A 13,388-nucleotide genomic window follows, 5' to 3' on the forward strand; every position below is an offset into this window, starting at 1 on the left:
AGCCATAAAAACAAAGGAATTCACTAATGGTAGAGGTTAATGTTCAAATGCTATCTTTGTTCAGCGAAAGGTTAGAGTTTAGTTTGATGAACCTGAGAAATGGGCAGAGACTTGATGGTTTATACTTACTTGCCAAACTATCATCTTATCTCACCCTTGCGCCTCGGCTTAATGGAGCTGACGAAGTGCCTTAACCTTATAAATACTGTGCGCTCAGTGAGGAAGTTCTTGTTTTAAGGCCATTATGACACCTCTGGATTTCATGTTATGTTTAGCTTTTTAAAAGATCAACAGTATTTGAATGCATTTTACCTCAACAGGGTTTGTTCACGGATCTGGAATCCTGTGTTACGTGCTCCTGTTTTTCCCATTTATCCCGCTAACTCCGCAAGGGTCTCGTGTTGATTTATCAGAGTGTTAAGGGTTTCAATGTTTATGCCTCGTACCCTGGATGACACCATCTGGTACTAATCTGTATTTCCGTTGTTGTCTGCACAACGCAGCCCAGAGCTGCTCAGGACAGAGTCAAGTACAGTAAAGACGCTAATTGCTTGTCTGTCTTCCTGTGTGGCTCCATCGGGATATTTCACCAATATTTATTAGTGACTTTAAACCTTATCTTTCATGGTCATTATTTACAGTTACCTTGAATGTTGCAGTCAGAAGGGGTTAGGCTGGGACATGCGCTACACCGTTCAAAATAGAATCTGTAATTTGTGGACCGCAAAAGGAGAAACAGAGGGCAGCGACTACACAGCATGTTATATCTGATGTATGAACTAATGTATGTACTCAGGGCCTCATACTAGATGGTTTTCAGGAAGGGTGTTGGGTCAGATAAAGTCAAAAATGTTCTTGACTGGCTGAGTGACAGATTTAATGTGAACTGGACTCTGAACAGCCATAGCTTGTTGTTTTACACAAACGAGGTAAAGTACCGTACACGGGTGATCAAAAACAAGCCTTCTAGCATTGACACCATCAGCAATAATCTTCCCTCTTTTCCTTCTCCGATGTTAATGAGCATTGATTGGTTCATTTTGATAAGACTTGAGAGTTTGTCAATGTGGTGGGGTGACTCACAAATAGGTTACGCCGTGCTAGTCTGAGGTCTCCCTTAGAGGAAGGATGAGAAGTTTGGCCATTTTGGAGAGTGTCAGATCAGCGCTGCAACTCCTCCACATGGAAAGGAGCCAGTTGAGATGGTTTGGGCATCTGTCAGATGACTCCTGGGCACCTTTTAGGTGAAGTGTTTCAATCATGTCCTACCAGAAGGAGACCAAGGACACGCTGGGGAGGTTACGACTGCTGACTAGCTTGGTGTTCTGGGTGTCCCACCAGAACTGCTGGTAAATATTTTCCCAGTGAGTTATTGATCTAAATTGCTAGTTGCGCGCCTTATTTAATAGAGAATTATGTTCATTTTGTAAATTATAATCACACTCAGAGTAAACTACAAGATAAATTGGGTTATGTTTCCAGACGTAGCTACTTTGTGATTCCCAAATTGCTTCCGTATGAGAATCCTCTGTTGCTGGCTTCTCAGTCTGAGCCACCTCTGGTTTCAAGAAGATGCCAAAATGCCATCATCAGGTGGAACAAACTAAGATGGAAGTAGCTAACATAATGCATAAAGGTCACATTAGCTACTTCCATCTTTTATGTACAGCTTATGGTTGTATGGTTGCTTCCACTGTAACACACTGATGCTCGATGACTGATACCATCATTAGTGTCTGAACATTTGAAGACTCTCATTAAATAGATTGCTTATAAGCTGAATCACAGTTATTTTTCCTGTAATTTATGTATAGAATATAAATCATTACAGATATCATCAGTTTGGATTTCTTTGGCACAATTTATAGAACATTATAAGTTGTTCCGTTAGCTTTGCTTATACTGGAATGAACTGAGAGAGCAGAACAGCAGTTTTTGACACGTGTCCACTCCCTTAGCTTTGAACTGTTGAGAACAAAAGAGCAGAAATCCTCACGAGTCTGTAGATCATCAGTAAAGTTCACGTGCCTCATTATGACCCAAGGGAAATGTGTTCAGAGTGCTGATGAGACTGTGACCAGCGAGCCAAAAGACCACCAAACCACATAGCGGGGAATGACGTCTACATATTTGTATATTATGCTGGGGGCTCTGCATATCTTCCTCCAACGTTACACCATGTTCAGTGCTGTCATATCCAGCGTCTAATAATTCCAAAGCTGGAGACAAAGTTCTTCTTTCTGTCAGTTTCAATGACAAAAGACTGTGAGAGATTGAATGTTGGACACTCATAATGTTTGGGTGTGGATATCATTGAAGTCCTTTTTATTTTCAAGTGTACTTCATTCTTTAGTGGTGAGCTCGATGAAGGGAGTGGACCCAAAATGACCTCACACAGACAAAGGATTTGCACATATGGCAATATATTACTTTGTTTTGAGAGCACATGCTCACTGAATTCAGGTTAATTAATTCAAGGAAAGACACTGAATACACACATTCCAGGACGAAAATAGAGAAAGAACATGGCTGCGTCAATTTACCCCAAAGACAATTTATCGTTCTGCTCCGATAAAAAGTGTCTCCTACTTGCAGGAACACTAAAGCTCACCGTGACAGGGAAAACGCAGCGTTGCCAGTACATACCTATCTTTGTGGCATAAACACACGCACCTACACACACACACACGCACACAGTACATACATAATGTAATGCATGACAAAGCAAGAGGTACCACCCTATAAATCCTATCCATATCTGGCAGCTGGTACTGTGCAACTTCAAAGCTATACTTCGTGATCTAGCTGATGATCGTGCTGCACATCTTCACAGACAGCCTGCCTTGGTATCAATTAAAGTAAGCAGTCCAAAAAGGGCAGAGTAAATCAAATACAGAATACTGGACAGGGGACAAGACACAGATGAGCAGTTTTCGGAAAACAGTCTGAGGAAGTTAAGACTGAGCAGACTATCAGTGGATTTAGCGCCATCACATAATGCGTCAACTATGATATCTTTTCCTAATGGACAGGGGATGAGTGATGCTTGAAATTATGTCCCCCTGCAGATAGGGGATGAGTGTTCCTCCTTTCTGTCTGAAGACTGAGTTAAGGCTTATAATATGGTGGAGGTAACAGGAGCAGCAGAGCAGGAGATAGTAACTGTTTTTCCAAAGAAAATGAAACATCACCAGGAAACGTTACTTAGCAATAAACTGTGGTATTAAACTTGAGATAGAAAGCTTAATGTTGAACCTAAGAGGACACGCGATATAGGATTCATGACTTTGTGACTTCAAAAATTATTTTTGATTTTATTTCCAAATCAATGTAAGAGAAAACATATTAATCTGTCACCTTGTTTGGAGATATAAGAATGACACAAAAGAATAGAGACAGTGGCCTCTGGCTGAGCCATTTAAGGACTTTCACAGAGTGGTCCTGAAGCCACTACTTTGTTATATTAACTGTGTGCTTAGGTTTGTTGTCCTGTTTGGAGCTGAACCTTCAGCCAAGTCTGAGGTCCAGAGCGCTCTGGAGCAGGTTATCATCAAGGATGTCTGTACATTGCTGCATTCATCGTTCCCTTGATCCTGACTGGTCTCCCAGTTCCTGCTGCTGAAAAACATCCCCACAGCATGATGCTGCCACCACCATGCTCTGCTGTAGGGATGGTATTGGCCAAGGGATCAGTAGTGGCTGGTTTCCTCCAGACATGATGTTTGGCATTCAAGTCGAAGGGTTTAATCTTTGTTTCAGAGAATTTTGTTTCTCTGGTCTGAGAGTCCTTTGGGTGCTTTTTGGCACTTTTTGGTTGTCATGTGCCTTTTACTGAGGAGGGGCTTTTGTTTGGCCGTTCTGCCACACAGGTCTGATTAGTGGAGTGCTGCAGAAATGGCTGTCCTTCTGGACCTTCTCCTCTGTCTACAGAGGAGCGTCATGGCTTGGTTAATGCTCTGACATGCACTGTCAACTATGGTACCTTATGTAGACAGGTGTGTACCTTCATGTCGAATCAAATTAATTAACCACAGGTAGACTCCAATCAAGCTGACCAGCAGAAACAGGATGCCCCTGAGTTCAGTTCTGAGTGTCATGGCAAAGGCTGTGAATGCAAATATACATGTTATATTTTAATTTAGTATTTTTAATAAATTTAAATTTTTTTGTAGAATTTTGAGGTGAAGAATGAATTGAATCTATTTTGGCATAAGACTGTAACATCACAAATGTGGAATAAGTGAAGAGTTTGAAAAAAGCTCACTGAAAATAAACTGGAATCTTGCATCAAATGGGAAACATCCATCCATCCATCCATTCGCTTCCGCTTATCCTTTTCAGGGTCGCGGGGGGCGCTGGAGCCTATCCCAGCTGTCATAGGGCGAGAGGCGGGGTACACCCTGGACAGGTCGCCAGTCTGTCGCAGGGCCAACACACAAGGACAGCCAACCATTCGCACTCACATTCATTCGCACATCCACACCTAGTGATAATTTGGATTATCCAATTAACCTATCCAGCTTTCTTGTAAATACTGTTGTTTACAAGAAAGGCAAGAGGAAACCTGAAAGAGGAAAACTAAAGCTAACTTATTGGTGCAGTTCCTTAACTGGCCACTTGAGGTTTGCTTCAAAATTGAGTCAGTCCCCTACAGCTGAAATAAGCATGTTTACAGTGTTGTGCACAAAACTGTTTTGGTCTCTGCAGCTAATTTCATCTTTATACTGAACTGTGCTATGGAAACTATTTTATATAGGATTCACCGATTTATTTTGTAATACATCTCAAAGGTATGTACAAATAGTGGTATGGACATTTGTGTGCCAACACAGGTGGCTACAGCTGGTAGCAGGTTCAAATGTCACTTCTTAACTGAACAACAATCTTTGTGTTGTTATTGAGTTTTGGAACATTTTAAATGTTTTTAATAATCTGATTCATAATCAGAGGTAGGAAGTAACATAGTACAAATAATTAATTATTGTACTTTATCTGTACGTGAGTACAAATTGGTTCATTGAACATGACAGTGAGTTCACTGTACTCATGAACTCCACAGTCACCAAATCTCAATCCAACAGAGGACCTTTGTGAAGTCTGCAACTGTGTGATGCTATCATATCAACATGGACCAAAATCTCTGAGGAATGTTTACAGCACCTTGTTAAATGTATGCCACAAAGAATTAAGGCAAAAATAAGTCTGACCCAGTACTGATGTCTCCTGAGTGTAACATCAGAGTATCAGAGCAACATATTGTTAAACACAACAATAAAAATGAGTAAATATAATACACACAACCAGGATGAAACAGTTTATTCATACGCCACACTCACATTAACATCAACAATGTAGCCATGTCAAATGTAAATTTCACATTGAGCCTTTATATCCTCTACTATGTATTAGAATACCTGACAGTTTGTTGTGACTGAGGTAGAAAGGACTAAACGTCCAGCACAAACAATGGAGATGGGTGTATCAGTATGAACAGTAGGAGCATCTGTGTGTCTGGCAGCCAAAGAGGTTGCACCCAGTTGATGTCATAGCTCTACGTGCTGATCTGCTAAGTGGAGGTCACAGCCAGCGATATAAGAAGTACATCTGTTCCACATACTGAACAAACTAAACGTTATGCTTGACCATTCAGAATGTGCAACAGATGTGAATAACTGCTAATAATAATTGTTTTTGGCAAATTTAGCGATATTATGTTTAATTGACTAAATCGTGCATCACAAAAAATGTGGCTAAACGAGTTCAAAGAAAGCACCGCGCTTCCTTTAAATAAGAAATGCGCTGGAAGCATGGGCAGGAAGTTTAACAAAGACGAATGATCTGAAATGGCTGGTTTCTACTGACAATTTTAAGCACTGAGGAAGAACACACAAGAGCACATTTTTATATAACTCTACCTGTTTTTCATTAAACCAAGAGCAAAAAAAGAAAACGTTTAAATTCTTCTTTCCCAATGAAAATCCCACTCATTGGGTTGGAACTGCATTAATAAAACCTGCATGGGCTCTGCAGGGGCCAGCTGTAATTACACAGTCTTGTTGAGGACACTGTGCACGGCAGCGCTGGTGTCACAGGACAAAGAAGAGCCACTGCTGGACTTAAACAGCCTGAGCTTCCCATCCAGGGTCCCAGTTAGCAGCTGTGAGGAAAAGAGAAAAAGCATGGCATCATATTACGCTTTTATTTTTGCACACTTTTTTTCTGAAACCGTGTCAGACATCACTCTTCTTTTTACCACCTCTCTATTTAGAATACAGAGTTTCATAACGGCACACCTAGATCCCTGAAGAAGAAGAGCACCACTGAGGTCAAGATCATACTGTGTTCCCCACCAAAATTCTTGATTTTCCATACCTGCCATTTATCACCAAAACCCCCCCAAAACATCATGTTGCCAGGCCTTAACTCTGTTATATAACTTTGTTTATTCAAACAAGGAGATTGAGGTTCCTGCCAGCAATACTCTCAGTGAGTCAAACATTTGGAGATTAATAAGGCACCCACACAACAACACAACAATAAACTAGCATTAATCCACACCCTGTAGGCAAACACACACGCACACACTACACACTTAATGACATGTGCAGGCTGCACACAGATGAGCACAAATACAGACAATCAATGCTTGACTATAATTTTTAGTGAGACGTACACAGTGAATCATATGTCTCTATCAGCCAAGAGAGCAGATGAGGCTGAGGAAGCATTACCTCAGCACTCTGACAGTCCGTCAGAAGCAGTGGGAAACCCTCTATGTGGGCTTTGCAGTGAGACCTATAGCACATTTTTACATGTGCAATTGTTCAGAATATAAAAGTATACCATATTATGGAAAAATAACTCAAGATAGCTCACAAATAGCGGTTATAACCTCTATTTCATGCCACTTCAACCCAAGTGTATTTTTACCACCCAGTCTTAAAGGACAAATGAGCATAGACTTTATATAAAGTAACGGCCTCCGGGGCCTGAAAAGTGAATGCTGAGGTGCCTTTAGCTTGCATTCTTTCTAATGGTCTAACAGGGGGTGACGCCTCTGGCTTGAAAAAAAAAAAAGAAAGACATCTTGTTGTATAGAAGTCAGGGGTAAAACAAACCTTAGGCTCACTTTGACCTTTGACCCTCAGTAAACATCTACATGATGAGTTGATGGTCTTAATTGTTCAGTTCTTTTTCATTTTTTTAGTTCATAATTTAGTAAATTATGGTGTCCTCCAGAGTCTTAAAGGGCAATAAGACAGGTAATGACTCATATGTGACTGACAAGTAGCTACCATGTGAGCGTGTCCAGTAAGATCCACTCGTTACTTTCCATGTTTCAAAAACCTCAATGATGACACTCAAAACACTCAGACTTCCCTAACCAATGGATGATGTCACAGTATGTCCATCGTCTATATGACACCTTTGTAGGTAAGTGGAGAAAAACAAAGAACCAATCAAAAAAAACCAACATTTTACAAAATGGGAATACTCCATCAGGGAGTTTTACCTATGGTGATTATCTAGACCTGAGGTGGCTGTAAAGACAGCATCTTTTTTAAAAGCATGATAACATCAGGAATCTTGGCAAACAATGATTTGCCAAGTTGTGATAAAAAACACATTTGGTACAACAATGGTCCAACATTTTTTCCCTTGTACTAAAAAGGTTTTATGCGGGAGAAATAATCCTTTACCAGCAAGCAGATGCCTGTGCTGGGAAAGGGAGTCACAATAGCTGAGGTCTGAGGATGACTCAAACACACTAAACTGGGCTGGATGCATTCTTCCTTTGAAGAGTGAAAGTTGCAGTTTCTCTTCTATAGACACATTAAAGAATTCCTGGCGAGTGTGAATCCCAGAGACAAGTTAACTTCCTCATAAAGGCGACCCAGTGAGCACAAACATATTACATCTAAATATGCATAGTATGTGATCGTGAGTCTTTGTACACCATGACGTCCACCTCAATGACCTTAATCAACAACAGCCAGGCTGTCTGGTTCTTGCTCCCAGGCAGCTGAAAAGCCTAAAACAGGGATGTCAAACATAAGTCCCGGGGGCCAGAATCAGCCCAGGAAAGACTCCAATCTGGCCCACTGGAAGGCTTTGGAAAATGTGAACTGTATTTTCATACGTTTTATAGCTTTTCCTAATAAAAAAAATACCTCCACCATGGCCATTCATATTGCACAAAAGTAAAGCAAAAAAAAGAAAGAAGAATTCCTGATTTTCATTTTTTGTTCACAACTGTAGACATTTCCAACTTTTCCAGTTGGGTCACAGTTAACAGTTAAAGTTAAAAAAGTCAGTTAACAACTTTCTACTTTATTATTACAGGACTTAACTGGGGAATGAACAACTAGAACATTTACTGTCATTTTACACATTTATTTCTGACATATTTCTTTAATATGGCAGATTTATGGCACAATTAGGCAAGATTTTGTAATTATATAGAAAAACTGAGACTTATTGTCAAAATTGCACTTCATTTTCATTTTCTTAGGGATTAAATGTGTAGTTAAGTTTCTTTACACTAACAGAAAGGGGAGTTACACTGGTCTAGCCCACTTAAGAGCTAAGTGGGCTGTATACAGTCCACAATGTAAAATGAGTTTGACATCCTTGACCTAAAACCTATGAGAGTTAGACGACAGCTACAGTAGCAACCATGGTTTTGGATCAACTCTGATCCAAAACCACTGTTACTGTGATAATACACCAATGTAAGCATGTAGTGTTAAGAGATATACACAGAAAAGTCCAAAAGAATCCAACACATTCCATCTCCGCAACCTTAAACTTTTATTTTGCCCCAAACAAGCCCAAATAATAAGGTTAGCTGAAGGTTTTATGTGACCTTTGGTATCAGATGTTTTTGTTAAAAATACTGACTTACTATAGAAACACAGAAAGGAGTCATTGTGGGTCATGACAGGTTTGGCTGTCATTACAGCTTCATTTTCAAGACAGACACAGTTTTCATCAAGTTTGATTTCTGTGGAATTTTAGATAACCTTACGCACATAACCTGAGGCTCCATTTGTGAGTTTTGTTCATTTGTTTTCAGGTTTGGTTGAACAAAGTCCAAGTCCAAACTTTTTAGGAATTCTGAGTAAGATCAGAAAATCCTTTGCATGGTTTGTCACGCATGTTGCATAATTTATTGTTAGCAACTGGCTCAACACCACGGAAAAGAGACCACAAATCAACAGTTCAAAGCCAGAATAAAAATGCCGATTGAGAATGCAATGTGGATTAGATTTTCAATGGTGAGTCAAATTTTGGCACTCTGGATGACAGAAAGTATATGTCTATAGAAACCGGTATGAGCAAAAGCTAAGGATTTGATAATATGGCGAACAATGTGTTTTCCCCTCCCAGAGGATGCCATTCATCAGCTGTGGAGCACAAATTTCACAAACGCCAACGTAGCAAGATGTTCTGTAGTGAACATGCTGAGAGTTGAAGGAGGATCCAGATGACAGATGGAAAAAGGGGCAGACGGTCACCACGGTTATCTCAGTCATGACTTTACATAGACATGGGATCAATAAAAGAAATGTATAGTCTGTTGCTCGTGGTGATAAATAGTTGGTAACTTATGGATATATTCACACTCAGAACCTTTTAGACATTAGACAACAGACAATACCATCTGGGTGAATATAAGAAAGTAGTTATATAAAATATAATGTTTTATATCCTCCGCTTACCCTTATATTTTTTAAAAGTAAATCTTTATATCTGTGTATCTTTAAAACATTACAATTGCATAAAATGAGGGAAAATAGAAAAAATTGAGAAATCTGATTGTACTCACGGCTCTGTACTTAACATTTTGAGTACTGGGACAAAGGAAGTTCACCATTATTACCTAAGACCACAGCCAACTGAAGAAGTTCTGTCTAATGCATGTGAAAGGTTTCGATACTTAAAAATGTCTCTTGTGACTTTGAAACTTCCTGTTCATTGCAGTTCCAGCTGTGCTGAACACAGGCCAGGCTGTCTCAGCTCAGTCTGTGTCTCACTGTAATGTCACATTCTGGAGTAGACAGCAGTCCACCTCTGTATTTATTCTCTGGCTGTGACAGTAAGAAGGGGGTAATGTCTGAGGTCAAGAGGAAACATATCTATCTATCTATCTATCTATCTATCTATCTATCTGTCTGTCTGTCTGTCTGTCTGTCTGTCTGTCTGTCTGTCTGTCTGTCTGTCTGTCTGTCTGTCTGTCTGTCTGTCTGTCTGTCTGTCTGTCTGTCTGTCTGTCTGTCTGTAATCAGCCAATCAAATGGGCAGCTCAATGGGCAAGTAGACACATTGAAGTTGACTTGAACATGTCTACTTGAATGAGACATGGTTGTTGGTGCCAGATGCTTTGGTCTGAGTATTTGAGAAACTGCTGAATACCACACCCAGACCACACTGGGTAGCACTTGTGTCAGCTAACAATAGGAAGCTGAGGCGACACACAGGCTCACAAAAACTGGGGAACCGGAGACTGTAAAAATGTTGCTTCCTCAATTTATGCTGCAAGGTTTGGATGGTAGGGTCAAAATTTGAAGTAAACAACATGAAAGGAGGGCTCCATTCCACCTTGTATCAACAAATTAGTGGTGTTATAGCGTTGAACATCACTGAATTGCCACAGTTTTCCTGCTAACTGTGTCATCCCTTTTATGCTCTCAGTGTACTCATCTTCTGATGGCTGCTTCCAGCAGGATTATGCACCATATCATGAAGCTCCAAACAAACTTCATCCAACAGAGTACCTTTGGGATGTGACAGAATGGGAGATTTGCATTTGGATATGCAGCTGGCAAATCTGCAGCAACTGTGGTATCATGTCAATCTCCCAGGAAAGTTTCCAGCATCTTGTTTAATCTGCCTGCAGTAGTTCTGACGGCAAAATAATGGTCAACCCACTGCTAGAAAAGTGTGCCTAATAAAGTGGCTGTGAGTGTACAATGTACATGAATCAAAGTGTTGCGCTGACATCATTGGTATTCGTGATAAACCAAGATTACTGATATATTGGCTTGTGTGGTGCTGTTAGGTAAAATAGGTAGCAACAACCAATGATTTTTACTGTTAAATAACCTGAAAACCATTGTAAACTAATAAAGTAATAATGTAACAGCATCAGAAAGTGCATCTTATTTCACTGGAGTCCTCAAATGTGCTACTTTTTCCAACCAGCAGTTGCAACCACGAAGATATAAAATTGAATTGCTATTCATTACAGCTGTAATTGTGCTGATCGTACTGTGCTGCATCCCAGGGAAAAACTCCAATGATCCTTTTATATCCTAGACCATCCCTGCTGTGTGAGTAACAGCTGCCAAATGGCCACGAATTAAAAATGATACAGTAAAAAATGTCTACTGGGACAACAGCTGGGTTTTTTTTGCCCGGCTGCGAAAAGTAAAGATGATAAAAGCTGACATAGAGAGACAAGAAAAGCACTTAGCATGAAAAGTCACAGATATGACTCACTCTTTGTTCATCTTAGTTTGGATGATCGTACGTGTTAAAGTTTTGCAGACAACTGATTGTGTCAGCAAGTGGTCATGGTCCTGCGCTACCTCCAACACACTAAGTGCAAATGAGAACCAAGTACCTCAGAGTTCAAAAACGTTCACTTAGTCCAAAGACTCTAAAAGGAGACAGTAGGTTATAACAAAAAACAAAACAAAAACAGATGTATGACTCAGAAACTGACCAGACGTGTAGCGAGGTGGTCCAGTAACTTACAGTAAGATACAGTGGTGTGAAAAAGTATTTGAGCCATTAGTGATTTTTTAGTTTTTTTGCACATTTGTTACACTTAAATGTTTCAGATCATCAAACAAAGTGTAAAATTAGATACATTTTAAATGTTAAATTATGGTTTTATTTACTAAAGAAAAAAGCTATCCAAATCTACCTGGCTATATGTGGAAAAGTAATCGACCCCTAAATCTAATAACTGAATTGCACTGAATAAAAACAATTTGGCAAAGAAGAGTGGGCCAAAATTCCTTCACAGTGATGTGAACGACTCATTGCCAGCTATTGCAAATGCTTGATTACAGTTTTTGCTGCCAAAGTGGTTAACCAGTTATTATGTTTAGGGGGCAGGGCTGGACTGGTAATCTAGCATACTACGCATTTGCCTGGTGGGCCAACGTACTTGTGGGCTGATGGGTCAATATTTTTTTTTCTTTGTTGATAATTATACAGGCTACAGGCCGGCTTGTGGGGCTGCTGCACCCCGGCCATGCAAGCACTAACAGAAACCCATTTGTTCATTAGTGACACTGGATTGCCCAATCAAATCTGGCCCCTATGTTCCCATTGCACTCATGCACCTTGTAGAGTTTATTGTTGAAGACGCTGATAAAGATGGACAAACAAAAGTGAAATGGTGCAATATATGTCAAATTAACGGACATATAAGCAGCAATAGTACCAGCAACAACTGGCAACAACCCCTCGTAGTCACAAGAGGCGCTAAACAGAGAAATGCAGGAGAAGGGATAGTAGTCTCAATAACAGAGTGAGAAAGAGATGGAGGAAGGTCTAAATAACATGGTAAGAAAATGGATGGAAAGTAGAGATTCAAATTTTAAAGTAAAATTAATGACTACTAGTGATGTGTGATGCCACAAATTTCAGTACAATACCAAGTAAATACAGGACCACTTTTGCCAATACTAATACTGATATAAATACTTAACCTATGAAGACAGCCTATGTAGAGGAGTGCAATGTGTCATGACTTATGAGATGAATCATCATGAAATGCATATTCTGAACACATTTTAATAACCACAAAATCACTGTGATTTTTACTTTTCACAATAGTTGCCTAACAGAACAAAAGAGATCTAATCCCAGTGGAAGCATCAATACTATCAATATTTTGATCGATCCGTCTCCCGCTTAACTGCTTTGACTAACAGTTAAAGAGTAGTTTTTCATTGTCACATGCATGCAGTGCTACTAAAATGTCTGAATCCAACAACAACTTTACAACCTGATTAAAAAGAAAAACTTTCAATATCAATAATCCAACAAATTGAAATTGAAACATAATACAGTATGTGTATGCATATTATATATACATACAGTTGCACTGCAGTTTCTACAGTATGTGACAATTAAGAGCTACACTTTATATTTAACTAGTATCAGCTAAGATGTCCTAATCCAACAACTCTACCAACCAGATAAAAAAAACTGATACACATAATGATAGTTTCAAATATTTTTATGTGCGCATATTTAACTGGACCATTTGCGACCAATCATGGTGGCCTGCTTGGACCAAAAATGCTAGGGCTGATTTTTTTTGTCTCAGTCCATACCTGTTAAGGGCCACTTATTATTTTACACACAAC

At 39.7% G+C, this 13,388-nt stretch overlaps 1 protein-coding gene across 2 annotated transcripts in view; it reads right to left on the bottom strand.

Moving 5' to 3' along the window:
- Positions 1 to 5,316: 5,316 nt before the first annotated feature.
- The window catches only part of wdr27 (WD repeat domain 27), a 53,654-nt gene continuing 45,582 nt past the window's right edge, over positions 5,317 to 13,388 (bottom strand). For both annotated transcript variants that reach the window (XM_063492275.1, XM_063492274.1), the window contains exon 24: positions 5,317 to 6,157. In XM_063492275.1, coding sequence (XP_063348345.1) covers positions 6,044 to 6,157 — 114 coding nt within the window. In that variant the 3' untranslated portion in view covers positions 5,317 to 6,043. The remainder of the gene's footprint in view (positions 6,158 to 13,388) is intronic.

Source organism: Pelmatolapia mariae, linkage group LG13 (assembly GCF_036321145.2).
Source record: "Pelmatolapia mariae isolate MD_Pm_ZW linkage group LG13, Pm_UMD_F_2, whole genome shotgun sequence".
Taxonomy (NCBI): domain Eukaryota; kingdom Metazoa; phylum Chordata; class Actinopteri; order Cichliformes; family Cichlidae; genus Pelmatolapia; species Pelmatolapia mariae.